Below are 19,866 nucleotides of genomic sequence, written 5' to 3'. Positions count from 1 at the left end.
GAGAGGGCAGTAAAACAAGATCTCAGCCATCTCAAGGGCCACCGGCCTATGGTGATGGGCAGGATTTGTGTGTCAGCACACCAAGATGCCATTGTGGAATACACAGTTCCATAAGACAGGGGCATTGTTACCAACAGGCTCTGTGACTCAGGTAACCTGATACCTAGCACTGAGAGCTGAGGATCTTCGTCTCTCTTACTTCATCAAAGTATGATTTTGAGGAAAAGGAAAAGTAAGTGGGTTATCATGCTCCTACATCAGCCTCTTGAAGTTCCTGATTACCTGCCCACCAGACAGGACTAGAATCAAACAGAAACTTAGGCCCCTGTCAGGGATTATGGGATCATGGAGCTACAGAAGGAAAGGACCTCAGAAACCATCTGATTTAACTCCCTTATTTCATAGATAAAGAAATTGAGGCCCAATAAGTTTGAGTCTTGCCCAAGGTCACACAGGTAGTAACCATAAAAGCTGGAATTTGAACCCAGATAGGTCTTCTGATATTAGAGCCAGAGCTCTTTCCATTCTATGGCGCATTGCTTCTCATGTCATAAAAGGATTTCCTGTATTAGGTACAAATTGGAATTGACAACTTCTGAGGGGCCTTTCAAATCTAAGATTTTACAACTCTATAAGTTTCCAAAGGATAGCATGATATAGTAGAAAGATTACTGGATTTGGAATCTGAGGACTTGGGTTCAAATTGACTCTGCCCTTTACTGCCTATGTGATTTTGGACAAATCCTTCTTGGGTCCTCAGTTTCCTCATCTGTAAAACAGAGGGTTTGAACTAGATGATTTTTATGGCACCTTTCTGCTCTGTGATCTAAGTCTGGGGAACTACAACCTATCTCCTCAAGAAATGATGGAGAGAGAGCTCTGTGGAGGGACAAATGGAAGGGAGTTCACTGAAAGAAGCACTTGGTACCTAAAGAGACAAATTGGAGGTTTCAAGGGCAGCAAGCCTGAGAGGCCTCTCCATCACCTCTTTCCCTTACCTTTGGCTAAATCATCCTAAGGAAACATAGCACTCATCTTGTCCAGGATTTGTTGAGCACCTATTATGTGCTCAGCACCATTCCACATATTATGGGGGATACAGAAGTCTAAGATACGGTGGCTGCCCTCAAGGAGTTTATGGTTTCATTAAAGGCAAGGAGAGAAGGCAAAGTTTATATACAGAAGAAAAAACTTATATTCAGAGTTTATGTTTTTGTTGAAGACAAAGAGTTGTTGTTTAGTCATTTCTGAGTTGTGTCTGACTCTTCTTGACTCTACTTTGGGGTTTTCTTAGCAAAAATACTGGAGTGATTTGCCATTTCCTTCCCCAGCTCATTGTACAGATGAGGAAACTGAGGTAAACAGTGCTGGGCCTGAAGTCAGGAAGACTCATCTTCCTAAGTTCAAATCCAGCCTCAAATACTTACTAACTGTGACCCTGAGCAAATCATTTAATTCTGTTTGCCTCAGTTCCTCATCTATGAAATGAACTAGAGAAGGAAATGGCAAACCAGTCCAGTATCTTTGCCAAGAAAACCTCAAAGGGGGTCATGAAGAGTCAAATGGCTGAAACAACTGAGCAGCATTTAGAATGGGAGTCTTACCTTCTAATTTTCATCTCCAGCACTTAGCAGAGTGCTTGGCATACAGACAGTGCTTAATAAATGTTTTGTTCATTCTCTTTCTCCTTGGATCTAGAGGCTCAGCCACCCTAATGTCTACTTCCCAGCCTTCTTCTCTCTCTAGAGCTCCACTAAGATTGTCTTCTCTTTCTTCTGCCTAAAGCAAAAAGTCTCTATATAGCTACTTGTATTCCATTAGCAAGGGGGGCCTGGCAGGAGTCTGTGAAGTTCAAGCAATAGCAAATGAGCTTCCCAACCCCATAAGCAATTGTTGTGCACAACTACTTCACTCAGCTACAGAGCCTACCTAGGACCTAAGATTTCCCAGTCACTCGAAGAATCAAGACCAGCTTGATCTTTCACTCCGAGCACACATTGATGAGGCGGGAGAAAAGATGGCAGCAACTCCGTTTATTTTTAGCAACGCACTCACTTATATAGTAAAATAACAGGAACTCTTTCTCAAGTTACAATGATGTATAACCCATGCTGTGCTCAAGGACAGTGCACGCACAGTCCGTGCACATATCTACCACCAATCACAAATACACTGTTAATGACTAATGAGTAACTAGGGAAGTTAGAGATGCATAGAATGGAGCACTGAACCAGGCAATCTTGCTCATAGATCAGTCACCCGAGAGGGGCCTCCGCCCATCAGTGAGACCTCATGGACAGCCTGTGGCCCTCTACATCCTTACAGATCCCCAACAACTCCCCCTTTTTATTCTTGTGGGAGACAGAGCATATGAAGCTCACTCCCAAGGTCCTTTATCTGATTAGCTATGCACCTGAGCAAACACGGTCCAAAACACAGCATGGCCAGCAATAGCAAACATAATAGCAATAAAGAAGATAATAAAGACATAAGCCAATGTCCAAGGTTATCAAAAGGGTTGTGGAGTTCATCTAGCCAATCAAGTATATGTTGGGCAGTCTTATCTGGCATCAAATCTTCATCAGCCGCCCTCGCAATATCATCAGCAATTTTATATAAATCATCAATATCCAATGCAACAGTAGAATTCCCAAATAGCCCGTTCAGATGTCTGCGTATTTTCTGCCACTCCCATTGGGAGTCATTGTATTTAACATTGGTAAGGCAAATGAATTCATACCTATAATCACATTTCAAATGTGTTCTATATTCTAAAATATCCAATTCATCACCTATTTCAATAATGGTTTCCTTCATTCCCTCAAGTATGTGGTAAAAACCCTCATCTATCCTTTTTTGTGCTTGAAAACCCTTTGATACATTGCGAGCTAATTGATTCATAAAATAAGGTTGAACCATTTCATTTCTTGCGATAGACATAGATTGAGATAAAGATGCAGAAGCAGTTATAATAGCTATAAGTGAAACAATTGCTAATACTACACATGAAATACACCTCTTCTTCCTAACAATTGCTAATTGATTTCTTTGGTCTATTATTCCAAAAATATGATCAGAACATGACTCATACCAATCTTTGAAAATTAAACGTTACTGTAATTCACCCATTCTTTTGAGGTGTAAAATTAAATTCCTTCCCCAATCCTGCAGATGCATTCTCTTGTAAAATAACCTCAGGTATTGTCTCTCCCCATGTAGCCAGTCTTGGCCATGGTGATTTTCTCACAAAAGTCCATCTTGTTGTATTTCCTGTCTCGGCTGTGGTCTTCTGTACCACTGCCGACGATAATGACAAGAGGCACAGCTTGATTACAAGTTCATGTAGGGCCTTCTTCTTATTCTTTCGACTCCTTCAATTCCTGGCTGGTCTGTGTTTTCTTTTCTGCTTGCCCTGTCTTTTCTGAATGGATAATGAAGACATCCTTATTTCTGACCCAAAGTTCTCCATCACCTGTGGAAATAAAAACAAACCCTTGCCCCCAGGTTAGCTCTTGCCCTGGGCCCTACCAGACACCATCAACATCTCTCCACAAGACTTTCATATTGTGTTTAGGAAAAAGGAATTTGTTCAATTTAGTGTTGTCACTAGTACTGTTGTCATTTCCTGCCAGATATTTCATTGCAGGACAGAGGTTACAACTGTTGAATTTTAAATACTTTATAGTATAGAGTGCAGCGTTTAATTGATGCCATGGGGATCCCTTAGCTCCCCCTTTTTGTTTTTGGAGCACCATCTTTAATGTAGGATTGGTGCGTTCAACTATGACCTGACCACAAGGATTATAAGGAAGGCCAGTAGTATGACGAATAATGAACTCAGTACAAAACTTTTTAAAACCCTGTGAAATATATGCAGGACCATTATCAGTCTTTAAGCATTGAGGTGGGCCAGCAAAAGAAAAGCAGTGAAGCAAATGATTAATAACATAGCCGACAGCCTCACCCATGTAAGCAGTAGCAAAAATAAAGCCTGAATAAGTATCAATAGAAACATGAACATACTTTTGTCTTCCAAAGGGAGAAGAATGAGTAACATCCATTTGCCATAAGGCATTAGGTGTAAGTCCCTTGGGGTTGTGAAAAGGGGGCTGAAAAGACACACAAGTAGCACAGAGCATAACAATTTCACATGCTTGGGATTTTGTTATGCCATATAAAGTTCTTAAACACCTACCAGATAAATGTAATTGATTATGACTATTCCCTTCTATTTCCACATTCATTGTTAAAGATTTATCAACAAAATCATTAACTTCAAAAATTTGTTCTGGAACAAGAGCATGGGACCAAACATGCAAAACATAAAATTTTTCTCTCCTCTTCTGTATATAATGTTGTATATCATGAAGCAACTGACAGATATTATTACCAGTATTTTTTATTATTGCAGTCTCTAGGTGTTTTAGGATTCCTTTTACATATTTACTATCTGTGATGATATTCATTGGCTCCTTATAATTGTGAAAGGCACAATAGACAGCATATAATTCATTCTGTTGTGTGGAGGTAAAAGGTGTATTAGTCACCTATAATTCCTTTCTTTTAGGGCACCAGATAGAAGCCTTATTCATCTTTGTGGTATCAGTAAAGACATTAATTCCGTATACAGGTTCACCTGATGTATGTGTGGGTTGTATCCAAGGCCAATTCTCAAAGATTACATGGTATTTAAGGGGTTTTCCATACACAAGCTTCAAACTGATATTCACTTGCCAGCTGGGCATTGTTTGTATTGCCATTTCAATTATTTGTTGAGAAAATGGAAGGTATATGACTTCCAGATGCGTGCCACATAGTTATAAACATCTGTTATCAATTTTATGTATTAAGTCCCCTATCAGGACCATATAATTACTTAGAATGTTTTTTGACTGAGATGGTAAATATACCCATTCTAAAAGCCTTTGTTTCTGAGGTATTACTGCTCTTGGAGAATTTGGGGTGTTAGATATAGAAGCTTCCAGGCTTTCATGCCTATCAATCCTGTTTGTGTGTGCTCCAACTACTTGTTCCTGAATATACAACAATGTTTGCTTTGCCTCAGGGGTCAGTATCCGGGGTGAATCTAATTGAGAATCACCTTTAAGGCAAACATACAAGGGTATCAGTATATAATTTGGAATGCCAACCTGTGACCGAAGCCACTGTGTATCTCCTATAATTTTCTGAAAATCATGAAGTGTTTTCAATTTTTGTAGGTCTGTTGTTGGTGGATGTAAAACTATTTTCTCTTGAAGTATTTGATGGCCTAAATATTGAAATGGTGGATGTTTTTGAATCTTTTCTGGGGCTATTTGAAGCCCATAACTTTGCAACAATTCTTGTGTTTTTTGCAAAATTTCTTCTAACACTTCAGGATTAGGATGAGCACATAAAATGTCATCCATGTAATGTATCATTTTTAGCTTTCTGTAATGGAATAATAAAAGAGCAGTCTTTTAAATCAATAACTATCAAAGGCAAGGAAGTCATAAAGCATCGTTAATTTTCCTGACTTCTTTGCAATAATAAAAACAGATGAATTTTAAGGAACCCAAACAAGTTCATTAGATTTCATTTTGTATTTTGCTAACTGTTATCCTAGTAGTTTAAATTCATCTTAAAATAATTGATTAGTGGTGATCTATTAGACAAGCTAGAAGTAATTAATATCCATAAAAATTGTATGAAACTTATTAAAAATTATCAAGGAATCTTGATTAATTTGTAACATTTTGGTGGTATGCTTGTAGACTGTAGAACAATATACCTAAAGTAAGCAAGGGGTGATACCTTTTGTACTTTGTCAGGGGTAATTATAAATCTCTGAGACTGAAAGGCTTGTTAAAACTTGGGCATTAATAAGGAGAGTTTGGTAGTAGTAGGACAACTGCAAAGTTTATCATTCATATAATAAATTATTTTTGTCTGGGAATATTTCTGACTAACAAGTTTAATAGTGTTATGAACAAAATTTGGGCACATGGTAAGAAACATTCCTCCTTAAAGGATCACAATAGGAAAAATGGGAAATACTGATTTAATGAGACAACTATACCCAAATTCAAACTCAAAACATAATTAGTTATAGTTCTAAGAGTCTTTTACCTCAAGCAGTAAGTTTCACTGATTATGGCTTAAAGCCAGATACAGTTAATTATTTTCATAGAAATGCAATAAGCAAAGATTTACTAGGTCTCACATATATAAGAAATTTACTTAACATCCTTTCTTTCCCACATTTAAACTTGTCTTGGTGAGAAAGCCAATTATTAGAAATTATTTATATAAAGTTGCAATTTCTCAGTAAGCTAAATGAATTGTTTAGGAACTCAATAACATAAACAAATTCTTTTCTCAGAGCAGACGACCTTGGCACACAGCTGGTAGGAGCTTTTGGCAAGCTTACAAAGTTAAGAGAATTGCCTTGTGCCCCTCCTTTTCTCTCAGAAGTAATTAAAAATTCTAGGTCTTAACTTTAAAACAGTAACTTCAAATAACTTAGTTAACAATTTGGTAATTTTCCTGAGTGATAGTTAAATTGTTTTAGCTCTAAGCTGTTCTTTAATCATAGGTAAAGACAGAAATACCTGATTTTCTAAATGACAGTTATAAAAAATCATAGAACAAGATTAACCGGACTTGATAAAATAATTTAGCTGAATTTACACAGTTATCTCACTACCTTTCAGTTTCTTTTAGTTCACATTTTAATAACATCTAAATTATTAAAAATTGCTTGACATAACACATAAAAGTGTACCAATTTGTAATGAGACTAGATTTTTTAAAACTTGAAACATGCATATTGCTAATGTGAATGAACTAAATTATCTTTAGATTGTGTTCCAATACTTAAAAACTTTTCTTTTTGATCTGAAGAGGAAACTCATCCTCCTTATCTTCTCCCTCTTTCTCCCCCACCCCAACCTGGCCAGGGTTGGAATTCGAGAGAAAGGAAGAGAATATTTTTCAACATAATCTTTCAATCTTACACCCAAAGCTTTGGCCAGAGCCTTAGAATGCAAAAAAGAAAGAGAATTTTTTCTCCAAAAGTTTCCAAATCTTTTACTCTCAAATCATCTATTCCTGCTATTCATGCAAACAGATTATATTATTCTTTCTATCCATACTTTTCTTATTCCTGTATGCTTAAACTTTCTTGCCTTTTGTCAAATTATATAACCTAAATAATGAAGTACTTTTTCTCCCATTCTCTCCCCATCCACCCGCTCCGGGAATGCACTGGTATTAGGGAGGGGGAAGGGAGAAAGTCACTATCAGCATTTCAGAATCCAGTTGCAGCCCTTGGCTGCCTGGCAGTGAAAGATCAAATAAATTATAAACATTAATCACAGACCATCATTCACACAGACACAGACAAACATAGAACAAAATGACAGGGAGAATCCAAAAGCGAGAAACTTGTCAGAAATTCCCTACACAAATGAAATAATACTATTTTTATTTTATTTTATCTTTTCTTCCATGGTATTCTAAAACCAGGCAAAATCTTTCTTAAGGTTTTGGTTTTTATAAAAGGCAAAACAATCTGTAGTTGTATAGGGACCTCTCATAATGCTTGAGTCTATCTAACAGCTCAGGGTATGGAGAGTGTGGAGGGGTTTTGAAGCTTCAGCTAAGTCAGGATAGAACCTATAAATCCTAGGTCTGTTCTCTCTCTCAGGAGAGCCTGCTCTACTATTGTTAGGTGAGCACAACGAAGAAGTTTGAGTACAGGCAGGGAATTTTCTCTTCTCACCCTGTATGTCAGCTTGCAAGCCCATTTTTATAAGATTATATATAGTGAAAGTGCCCAGGGGAACTGATTTCGGGCCCTTGGTATTATAAAATTCTGTCAATTGTTCCTCCACTATCTTCCATGGTTCTAAATCTAAACTGACTTCCCTTGCAAGCCATGGAGATGTTATATCAATAATGTCTAGAAACTCTCTTATTTTCTTGGGAGTTACCGAGCACCCCTGTTCCTTGATCACTTGATATATTACTCTAACATTTTGTTCTTTATCTGAGAGTTTACCTAGATTTTGCCTCATGGTAAGAAATTTTCTTACCCTCCATATCTTGCAATGGGATGAGATTCGGAGACCTCTCACAAGGAGGCTGCCTGGCTCCAACAGACCTCGGTGTCTTGATGTGGGTGTCACGTCTTCTTGGTCTAGATGTTTCCCGACTGTTCCATGCAGCTGTCTTACTCTCCATATCTTCAGTGCAGCTTCACTGCAGCTTCACGGCAGCAGTGCAGCCCCACACTGGGCACCAGTTTGTTGTGCACAACTAGTTCACTCGGCTACAGAGCCTACCTAGGACCTAGGATTTCCCAATCACCTGAAGAATCAAGACCAGCTTGATCTTTCACTCCAGCACACATTGATGAGGCGGGAGAAAAGATGGCAGCAACTCCATTTATTTTTAGCAAAGCACTTACTTATATAGTAAAATAACAGGAACTCTTTCTCAAGTTACAATGATGTATAACCCATGCTGTGCTCAAGGACAGTGCACGCACAGTCCATGTACGTATCTACCACCAATCACAAATACACTGTTAATGACTAATGAGTAACTAGGGAAGTTAGGGATGCATAGAATGGAGCACCGAACCAGGCAATCTTGCTCATAGATCAATCACAAGAGAGGGGCCTCCGTCCATCAGTGAGACCTCATGAACAGCCTGTGGTCCTCTACATCCTTACAGATCCCCAACAAGCAATTCAATTCAACAAATACTTAAGTACCTACTATGTGCTGTGCCAGGTGCTAGGAATACAAAGGCAAAAACTGAACAGTACCAGCCCTTGAAGAGTTTGCATCAACCATTTAAATAAGGGAACATAATGCATATGTAGGTATAGTATGATATAAAGAAGAATATAGTACAAATAAGAATATGAAGAAAGCAAAGAAAAAAATGAATGCCAAGGGTTTTTAACCTTCGTATCAGAAACTCTTCTGCTAGCCGCTTGAAGCCTATAGACCCCTTCTCAAAATAATGCTTTTTTTTAACATTACAAAGGAAATCAATGATATTGAAATAGTTATCAAATAGATTTTAAGTTCACTGACTCCAGATTAACAACCCATGCTCTAGGGATATTTGAAGGGGGGCTGGGGAAAGGACACTCATAGGTTGGAGGAGGAGGAGAAAGAGGCATCTGAACTGAGCCTTGAAGGAATATAAAGATTCTGAAAAGTGCACATGAAGTTTCCTTCCAATTATGCAAATACATGAGGCAGGAGATGAAATACAGAGTTTGAAAAACAAGTTGTCGAATCTGATTGTGAAAATATATGTATAAAATATATATATATATATACACATATATGTATATATATACATACATACACATATATATGTATACACACACACACATATACAGTCTGTGTGCGTGGGTATTTGTATAGAGGGAGAGAGAGAGAGAGAGTCAGAGTCTACATGTGTGTATGTATATAAGGTACATGAAAGGGGAGTAATAAGGCCAGAGAGACATAGGTTGAAAAAAGATTGTGGAGAACTTTAAGGTACCAGGCTAAAGGAATTTAGACTTTTGTTCTTAGGACAATATAGAGGTATTAAAGGTTTTTGAACAGGATAGTCCTGAGTCTTAAGAAGATGATTTTGGCTGCTGTGTAAAGATGAATTGGAGAGAGGCAAGACTGGAGGAAGAAACACCAATTTTCTAGCTATTGCAATAGTCTAGATGAAACATGATGAGTAACCAAACTGGGGTTATAGATCTGGGAATGGAGTAAAGGAACTGAAATGAGAGATGTCAAAGATATGAAAGGACTTAGCCACTGATTAAATGTGAGAGGTAAAGGAGAAGGAAGAGTTAAAGATGTCTCTGATATGGCACAAACTTGAGTGACTAGATGGATAGTGTCTGCAATAAACATGGGAAAGTCAAGAGGAGGTATGGGTAGAGGGGAGAAGATACTCAGTTCTGTTTCAGGAATGTTGAATTTGAGGTCCTGGCAGGATGTCGTGGTAGACGTAGGTAGTTGGTAATGCAAGGCAGCTAGGTGACACAGAGGATAGAGCACTGGACTTGGAATCAGGAAGACTCATCTTCCTAAGTTCAAATCTGGCCTCAGACACTTACTAGCTGTGTAACCCTGGGCAAGTCACTTAACTTTGTTTGCCTCAGTTTTCTCATCTGTAAAATGAGCTGGAGAAAGAAATGGCAACCGGTTCCAGGATTTTTGCCAAGAAAACCCCAAATGAGGTCATAAAGTGCTGGACACAACTGAACAACAACAACAATGTAGTCCTAGAGTTCAGGAGAGAGATTAAGATTGGGCAAATAGATTTAGCTATCATCTTCATAGGAATGACAGTTGGACCCATTGGTATAGACAATAGTATACCAGCGGAGTATAGCAGAAGAAAAGAAGGCCCAGGATAGAACCTTGGGGGAAGCCCACACTTAGATGGCAAGAGGCAAATAAAGATAAATCCAGCAAAGAGACTGAGAAAGCACGGTCAAGAAAAAATAATAAAGGAAATGTACTTACTAATAGGAGTTAACTTAGGCAAGTTATTAGATGATATTAGTATTCATCATCATCATAACGTATTTGCATAATATAATAAATTTCAGTTTTACCTACATTTTGTTTTCCATGGGTCAAAATTGTATGTTACCAAAAAGTAAAGGAAACACATGTATGTTAAGCAGGCTATAGGATATTATCAGCAATGACCCACACATAAGAAGTGATGTAAAAAGTAGAATGTAAGCTTCTTGAGGACAAGAACTGTTTTAATTTTCAAATCCCTTGGCACTTAGTAGGCACTAAATAAATGATGGACTGAATTGTACTGAACTGGAACGTCAGTTAGCTGAGCATGTAGTAATTGTTGTTGTTGTTGGTAAGTTGTGTCTGACTCTTCAAGACTTTGTGGACCATAGCACAGCAATGCTGCCCATGCGGTTTTCTTGGCAAAGTTATTGGAATGGCTTGCCATTTCCTTCTCCAGATCATGTATTAAGAAGAGACAATATATGAAGAGTCCAAGCATCCTCATGACATTAAAAGAACCAGAAGGAAACGTTGTTATGTCAGGACGATAACTCTAAAAGATTTTTGGAGAGATGAACTAGAAGGTTCATTGAATTAGAAAGTGTGGAAGTATCACCACTATTGTTCAATATCATACTGGAAATGTTAGCTTTAGCAATAAGAGAAGAAAAAGCAATTGAAGGTATTAGAATAAGCAAAGGAGAAACAAAGCTATCACTCTTTGCAGATGATATGATGATATACTTAGAGAATCCTGGAGAATCAAGTAAAAAACCACTTGAAATAATAAACAACTTTAGCAAATTTGCAGGCTATAAGATAAATCCACATAAATCGTCAGTATTTCTATATATTACCAACAAAGCCCAACAGCAAGAGATAGAATGAGAAATTCCATTTAAAGTTACTGTAGACATTATAAAACATTTAGGAGTCTACCTACCGAAACAAACCCAGGACCTCTATGAACACAATTACAAAACACTTTTCACACAAAAAAAGTCAGATCTACATAACTGGAAAAACATCAGTTGCTCATGGGTAGGCTGAGCTAATATAGTAAAAATGACATTTCTACCTAAGCTAATTTATTTATTCAGTGCCATACCAAACCACCAAAAATTATTTTATGGAGTTAGATAAAATAATAAAATTCATTTGGAACAACAAAAGGTTGAGAATATCAAGGGAACTCATGAAAAGAAGTGCAGGCAAAGGTGGCCTAGCCATTCCAGATCTTAAATTGTATTATAAAGCAGCAATCATCAAAACTGCTTGGTACTGGCTAAGAAATAGGTAGGTGGATCAGTGGAATAGGTTAAATATGCAAGACACAGTAATCAATGACTATAGTAATCTATTGTTTGATAAACCCAAAGACCTCAGCTTCTGGGATAAGAACCCACTCTTTGAAAAAAACTGCTGGAAAACTGGAAAAGAGTATGGCAGAAACTAGGCATAGATCAAAATATCACACCATATACCAAAATAAAGTCAAAATGGGTTTATGATTTAGATATGAGGGCTGATACTGTAAGCAAACTGGGAGAGCAAGGAATAGTTTACCTATCAGATTTATGAAGAACAGAAGAATTCGCGACCAAACAGAAGATAGAGGACATTACAAAAAGCAAAATGGATAACTCTGATTACATTAAATTGAAAGTTTTTGCACAAACAAAGCCGGTGCAACCAAGATTAGAAGGAAGGTAGAAAATTGGGAAAGAATTTTTACAACCAGTCTCTCTGATAATGGCCTCATTTCTAAAATATATGAAGAATTAAGTCAAATCTATAAGAATACAAGTCATTCCCCAATTGATAAATGGTTAAAGGATATGAACAGGAAGTTCTCAGATGAGGAAATTAAAGCCAACTATAGTCATATGAAAAAATGCTCTAAATCACTATTAATTAGAGAAATGCAAATTAAAACAACTCTGAGGTACCACATCACACCTATCAGATTGGCCAACATGACAAAACAGGAAAATGATAAATGTTAGAGAAGATGTGGGAAAATTGGAACATTAATGCATTGTTGGTGGAGTTGCAAAATGATCCAACCATTTTGAAGGGCAATTTGGAACTATGCCCAAAGGGTTATAAAAATGTGCATACCCTTTGACCCAGCAATAGCACTTCTAGGGCTATATCCCAGAGAGATCATACAAATGGGAAAAGGACCCACATGTACAAAAATATTTATAGCAGCTCTTTTTGTGGTGGCAAAGAGTTGGAAATTGAGAGGATGCCCATCAGTTGGGGAATGGCTGAACAAGTTGTGGTATGTGAATGTAATGGAATACTATTGTGCTATAAGAAATGATGAGCAAGTGGTCTTCAGAAAAACCTGGAAAGACTTGTATGGTCTGATGCTGAGTGAAGTGATCAGAACCAGGAGAACTTGGTACACAGTAACAGCCACGTTGTGCAATGACTAATATTGATAGACTTAGCCCTTCTCAGCAGTGCAAGGATCTAAGACATCTCCCAAGGCCTCATGTTGGAAAATGCTATCCACATCCAAAGAAAGCACTATGGAGTTTGAATGCAGATCGAAGCATGCTCTTTGCTGTTTTTTTTCTTCTGTTGTGTTTTGTTTTCTCTTTCTGGTGGTTCCTCCTATTGGTTTTAATTCTTCCTTACAACATCACTAATGTGAAAATATGTCTAATAGGAATATATATGTCTAGCCTATATCAGATTGCGTGCTGTCGTGGGGAGGGAAAGGGAGAAAAATTTTAAACTCAAAAGCTTATGGAAGTGATCGTAAATAATTCAAAATAAATTAATTAAAATTTTTTTTAAAAAAGGAAGTGTGGAGGGATTGCTATATGCTCTGGTGGAGGGAATTCCAACAGCAGAAAGATAGGAAATGCATGTAAATATCCAAGTATTTGAGGTTTCCAAGGGCTTTCTGGACAGTATTCCTGCGTATGGGTAATCCAAGTATCATTCATACCCATTTTACAGATGAGGCAACTGAGATACATAGAGCAGCAGTGATTTGCCCAGTGTCAGAATCAGAACTTGAGTTCGAGTCATCTGCCTTCTTAACCTCTATATTATACTGCCTCAGTTCAACTCTCTAGATCTATTTCCTCCTCCATAGAACAGGGAAGCTGAACCAAATGATCTTTGAGATCCCTTTTAACATTATGTGTTTTCATGATTTAATGCCACAGCTGGGAAGTCTCAAATCCACGGATGTAGGTCAGAGTGCAGTCATCACTCTTTTTACCTTGTGGCTACAGAGCTTAGTGTCCTCAGATGGCAGTAGGGCTTTATGGAGGAAAGACTTCAAGTCATCTTGCTTTTAATTGCCGGTTCCAAGAAAGCACTTTGCCCCTCTGTGAAACGCCATCTACCCATGCACCCTGAAACCTTAGTAATTTGTTGTAGGAACTCAGAAAACTGGAAACTTGACTGAGTTCTCTCTCTCTACTGCACCACTTTCTTTCCCCTTTATCTCCTTCAATTCTACCATCATATAAGTGGCAAACATCTTCACATCTTTATTTGCCTCTTAATAACACCCATCTGCTTTCTGAAAAGTGTTCAATACCCCTGTACTTAAATTCTCCCCTAGGCAGAATCTGACAGATGAATTCTCAATCCCAAACTGTGTTGATTTGACTTATTTTTAAATAGCACTGAACATTCCATAAAGCTAAAATAGGAGCCAATTCCCAAGAGTGGACTTACTGATCATAGGGAAGGGCAAGAGACTGGCAAGTTGACTGAGCACCTGGGGCAACGGTTCCAAAACAGTTGAACTAATGAGGGAGTGACTTACACAAGCAGCTCTGTGCCAGCTGCTGGCCTCATTCGGAGGCATTCCCAAATACCAGAGCCCATCATTGCCATGTATTGCCACTTCAGCTAGAGTAGACTGAGGAGCTGCACTCACCCCATGCTCTCAGCTGAACCCTCAGAGGAAAAATTAGTCCATACCCCAATGACAGGGAACATGACTTGACCATCACAGATCATATCCAGCTCCTTTCACAGAGAAAGGAGTGGAAAAAAACATACAAGATAATAAGAATAGCTCATCTTCAACTAGCACCTTACAATATGCAGAAAGATTGACTTACATTATCCTATATTATCCTCATACCAACTCTATGTGAGGTATGTAAGTAATAGGTAAATTATTATCCTCATTTTACAGATAAAGAAACTAAGGCTGAGGGGGTTAAGTGGCTTTCCCAAAGTCACACTATAGCAAGTAATAGGGTACAAACCCTGGCTTCAAAGCCAGGATTCTTTCTACTACACTGTCTCTCACTCCACCATTGTGTTCTGCCTTCTAAAGAAATGGAAACTGAAAATTCTCTTCAGGAGAGAATTTGTCCTCCTCAAAGGGAGTCATTGTTCCCTATGTTTTCTCCTGGAGTGGGAGCCCAATCCCAATATAAACTGTTCTTTACATTTCACATACTTATTTTTAGATATTTCGCACATTCTCACACTATTACACGTTGTGTTTCCTAGTAGAACATAGGATCCTTGAGGACAGGGACTGTTTCATTTTTGTCTTTGTATCCTCAGTGCCTAGCATCATGCCTGAAAATGTAATTAAGAGCTTAATAAATATTTGTTGCTTAATTGCTTGTACTGGAATTATAACTCAGTAAATCATTAAGATTCAAGGTCTTTTTCCAGAAAGAAGCTGCGGTGAATATGATTCCACATTCCCCCCTGCCTAGAACTAACACTTTCTCTCTCTCTCTCTCTCTCTCTCTCTCTCTCTCTCTCTCTCTCTCTCTCTCTCTCTCTCTCTCTCTCTCTCTCTTTCCCTTTCTCTCCCTCTCTCTTTCTCTCCCTCTCTCTCTCTCTCTCCCTCTCTCTCTCTCTCTCCCTCTCCTCATCTGCACTTCCTGCGTCTCTAACTTCCTTCAGGTCTCAGCTAAAGTCCTATCTTCTACAGGAAGCCTTTCCTGATCCCTCTTCATTCTAGTGCCTTCTCTGTGTTGATCTTCAATTTACACTGTATATATCTTGTTTTTATAGTTTTTTGCATATAGTCTCCCCATTAGACTATGAGCTTCTTAAAAGTAGGAATTGTTTTTTGTAATTCTTTGTATTCCCAGCTTAGCACAATGCCTGGGACATAGCAAATGCTGAGCAGAGACTTATAAACTACCAGCCACATCCCACTGTCAAGATGTGCATCATTCTCATATATGAACCTAAGTGCTATCCTCCAACTCCAAGAAGGGAGCTTCAAGACTGCAGACCCCAACCCCCAAAAAACCAGATTTCTTGTACCCAATTGGGAAAGCCCAGTGAGCTAACTGGGGTGACTATCCATTGGTTGACATGTTTGTGCCAGTGCTGAAAATGATCACTCCCTCCTCAAATTTTCCTGGGGTCCTTTGTCTGAGTCTCTCCTTGATCTTTGTTACATGTATATTTGTGTCGTACCGCCATCATCTTATAATTTGAAGTTCTTTGAGGGTGATAGGTATCTGTGACACTTCATCTTTGTATCCCTGGTGCCAAGCTTAGGCCCTTGCACACAGTAGGTAATTAATAAGTGCTTTTTAATTAAATGGAATGACCAATTACTGCTTCAGTTTCTTCTCTCTAGCAATGCTATGTCAGCGTCCAGTGGGGTTTAAGTCAAAGGAAAGAATACATAAGGCCCCCTCTTAGGATACTATCCCTTCAGTTATTCTCAGTGAAAAGTGTAAAGATGATAGTAATCAAGCAAATATAGTGTAAAGTTTGTGTCTGTGTACTCTTGGGTATCCTCTGCTCTCTTCTGGGCCCAAACCCCCAGAAGAATAGCAATGGAGCAAAAACAGTTAACAGTGACTGAGGCCTTGTGTGAGGTCTTGTGCTGGGGTTACACCAGGGAAGCATAGAAGGCCAACTTGACATTGCATAAAGAAACTATAATCTTCTCTGTATGTAAGGAGAGTGTGATGTATTTAAGCGTATATGACACATATGGGAGAAGATAACAAATAAGGGAATAGGTGATTATGCAAATGAGCAGTACATTTCATCCTTACAGCTGAAGTTAAGAAAAGATAGCCACTATCCATACCCTCAGGTAATTCATGAAGACTATCCGAGATGAGACTTGGGCTAGGTTTAAGGGACATAGTAGGACTTAGATCAGAAGAGAGAGAAGGAAGTAAGGAATTACAGGTTGCAGAAATGTGAGCAAAGGCAATGGAAGATAGCAAGAAGAAAAAGAATTAACGTTCTAAGGTTGTGCAAAGAGCTTTACAAAGACATAATCTCAGCAGATCCTCACCACAACCCTATGAAGTAGGTACCATTAAATCCCTATTTTACAGGGAAGGAAACTGAGGCTGAAAGAAGTGAAATGATTTGTCTCCACAGTCACAGCTAGTGTTTTTAATCAGAATTCAAACTGGAGTCTTCCTGATACCAAGATGGGAGCACTCTACCTACTAGGCCATACTGCCTCTATAGCAATACTACATTAAAGGAATTGACATGTGGAGGTTTGGTACCAGTGAATAGAATAGCTGACCAAGAGAGTTCACTCTGGAGAGCTCATGCTGGGAGAGAAGGTTTGAAATACTGGATGGGTCATGTAGAACACCTTGACTATCACGCTAAGTAATTTGTTCAATAAGTAATGGAGAGTGATAATGCGTGGTAATGTTAATCCAGAAGAAGCAGCAGCCTGGAATTAATCACTATGTTCTTGTTCAAGAGTTAGAGAAAATGGAAAGGATGTGTCAGCCATATGCAGGCCCTTCACTGGATCCCTCTTCTAAGGTATCAATGAAACTGAGTGTCTGATAGTTAAGTAATGTTTTCCCCAGAAGACAATCGCAGGCAATAAACTAATAAACCACTTTTAAAAACAATGAAAACCCATCAGTGAGGGAATGGAGTGTATGAATATGATGGAATAGTATTGTGCCATGAGAAATTATACAAGGGATACTTGGGGAGAAATCTAGGAAGACTTGAGCAGAATTTTAAAAAAGCAAACTACACCATCACCACACTTGCAAGATTTAAGTGCTAAAGAATGTAAAATCCAACACCAATTCCAAACTGATAAAGCACGCTGTTCACCTCTTGACAGAGAGGTGATAGCCTCCAGATGCAGAATGGGATATACATTTTTTAGACATGACCCAGTGTGGGGATTTGTTTTACTTGACTCTACATATTTATTCCTTTTTTTTCTTTTTTCATTCAGAGTCATAGACATTTGGCAAATGTGTGGTATTGATAACAATAATGATGATACACTTCATACTTGTAGCTTTCTGGAGATAAGACCCTTATTTTGAGCGACTACAGTGAGTCTAATGGTGAGAAATATCAGATAGGAGGGGAAGGTGGGACCATGTCAGGCCAGCCAGGGAAATATTTGGCAGGTAAGTGAAGCCTGTGTCACCCCATACTTACATCCACATACATACTTAAGGCTTTTGCTGGCTCCAGCTAACCCATTTCTTAAGGGGTCCTAAAGCTCAAATTTTCCAAACTTTGATACCCCTTCTCCATCACTCCCAGGAAGGAACAAGGCTATGTGCAGAAGCGTTGGAAGGATGTTCAAGTGGGAGACTTTGTCCAACTTCAGTGCAATGAGATCATCCCAGCAGATATCCTCTTACTCTTCTCTTCGGATCCCAGTGGAGTCTGCCACCTGGAAACTGCCAACTTGGATGGGGAAACCAACCTCAAACAAAGGCGTGTTGTGAAGGGCTTCTTGAACCAGGTAGGGCTCTTTCTGTGGTCCTCAGTATTGGTATGAAAGGAAGAAAACACTCAATTCCCTGGGAAAGTATATTGAATCATTAGAAAGAATTTTGATGGTATGGTTAATTTGTTAGTAAAAGCTCCTTGCATCCCTTATCCAAATCATATCCATCATAAAAGACCCAACCTTAACCTCACCTCCCTCATGAAGACTTCCCTGACAAAAGCAGACTCTGGGAGTCTGTCTTTCACTCCTGTAACTCCTATAGCACTTACTTCCTGTACCACTGAAGTTCATCTACTGCCTTTTATTACTGTTTATATTTTCATGCAGAGCTGAGGTGGCTTTTAGTTTCCATGCCTGGAAGTCAATCATTTCTTTCTTCCTGTACTGGTCACAGCAATTTAAGTCTTGTTTTCCTCTCCAAGGAGAGAACTCTCGGTTCTCTCCTTGATTCTCCCTAACTCACTAAATTGCTCCTATATTTGCTGAGAGCTAGGGCAAGAGCTCAGCTATGTTCACAAAATCATCTCCAAAAACAGAAGAAGAGGATCTCAGAGTTATAGCTAGAAATTCTCATACCTGGAGCAAATTCAGTAGATGACAAGGGTACAGGAGGAAGAATGAGAAAAAAAAACTGTCCTATGTCCTATGCCAGCTACCTAGGCAAAAAAAAAAAACATCTGTCATTAAAGTAACATCTAATTCTTCCTTCTGTACAGCAGGTCTGTAGTATATTCCTATGATAGCATTGCTACTGGTTCTCCTTTTCTCTTCAACCCAATTTTTTTCACCATGTTAGTTAACTCAGGTTCCCAGATTTATTCAAAGGAATATGTCTTTGATAAACAGTGCTACTCCACCACCTAATTTTTTTCCATTCTATTCTTTTTCAATAAGGTATCACTTTCAGAACCATAATCCAGTTATGAGTCACATACACTTAAGTTTCAGTGATATTTGTTATGTCAGACTTAAATCTTTTCATTAATGTTTATTTCACTCTATTATTCATATTTTATGCATTTTTACAGATATCTAAGGCCAAGTGTTTTATCGCTGGACCTTTTCTTGGCTATTATCTCCTGTGAATTATTGGTGCTCTCTTTCTCTGTCTCTCTGTCTCTCTCCTCTCTTCTCTTCTCTTCTCTTCTCTTCTCTTCTCTTCCCTTCCCTTCCCTTCCCTTCCCTTCTCTTCTCTTCCCTTCCCTTCCCTTCCCTTCCCTTCCCTTCCCTTCCCTTCTCTTCTCTTCTCTTCTCTTCTCTTCTCTTCTCTTCTCTTCTCTTCTCTTCTCTTCTCTTCTCTTCTCTTCTCTTCTCTTCTCTTCTCTTCTCTTCTCTTCTCTTCTTTCTCTCTCTCTCTCTCTCTCTCTCTCTCTCTCTCTCTCTCTCTCTCTCTCTCTCTCTCCTCTGTCTCTTTTCTTTTTGCAGTTTTATACCTGTTACTCCCTATGGTATTGGCCTAGACAGAAATCTAAGAGTAAGCAGTTTTCCTTTTTCCTTTCCCTTTTTGGTTTAAAGCTACCTTAATCAGATTTGCAAAACTTTTTTTTTAAGTTCACTTTGTCTTTATTAAGAATCCATCATTCCTATATGGCTGAGTAAGTAACAGG

General features: G+C 38.6%; 1 protein-coding gene across 3 annotated transcripts in view; it reads left to right on the top strand.

The window, feature by feature from the left end:
* The window catches only part of ATP10B (ATPase phospholipid transporting 10B (putative)), a 362,023-nt gene that overhangs the window by 224,535 nt on the left and 117,622 nt on the right, over window positions 1-19,866 (top strand). For all 3 annotated transcript variants that reach the window (XM_020992355.2, XM_078150541.1, XM_020992354.2), the window contains one exon: window positions 18,067-18,271. In XM_020992355.2, coding sequence (XP_020848014.1) covers window positions 18,067-18,271 — 205 coding nt within the window. The remainder of the gene's footprint in view (window positions 1-18,066; window positions 18,272-19,866) is intronic.

The sequence above is a fragment of the Phascolarctos cinereus genome, unplaced genomic scaffold (genome assembly GCF_003287225.1).
Source record: "Phascolarctos cinereus isolate Bilbo 61053 unplaced genomic scaffold, phaCin_HiC Scaffold_2;HRSCAF=192, whole genome shotgun sequence".
Classification (NCBI taxonomy): Eukaryota; Metazoa; Chordata; class Mammalia; order Diprotodontia; family Phascolarctidae; genus Phascolarctos; species Phascolarctos cinereus.
This window is presented reverse-complemented; position numbering and strand designations above follow the sequence as displayed.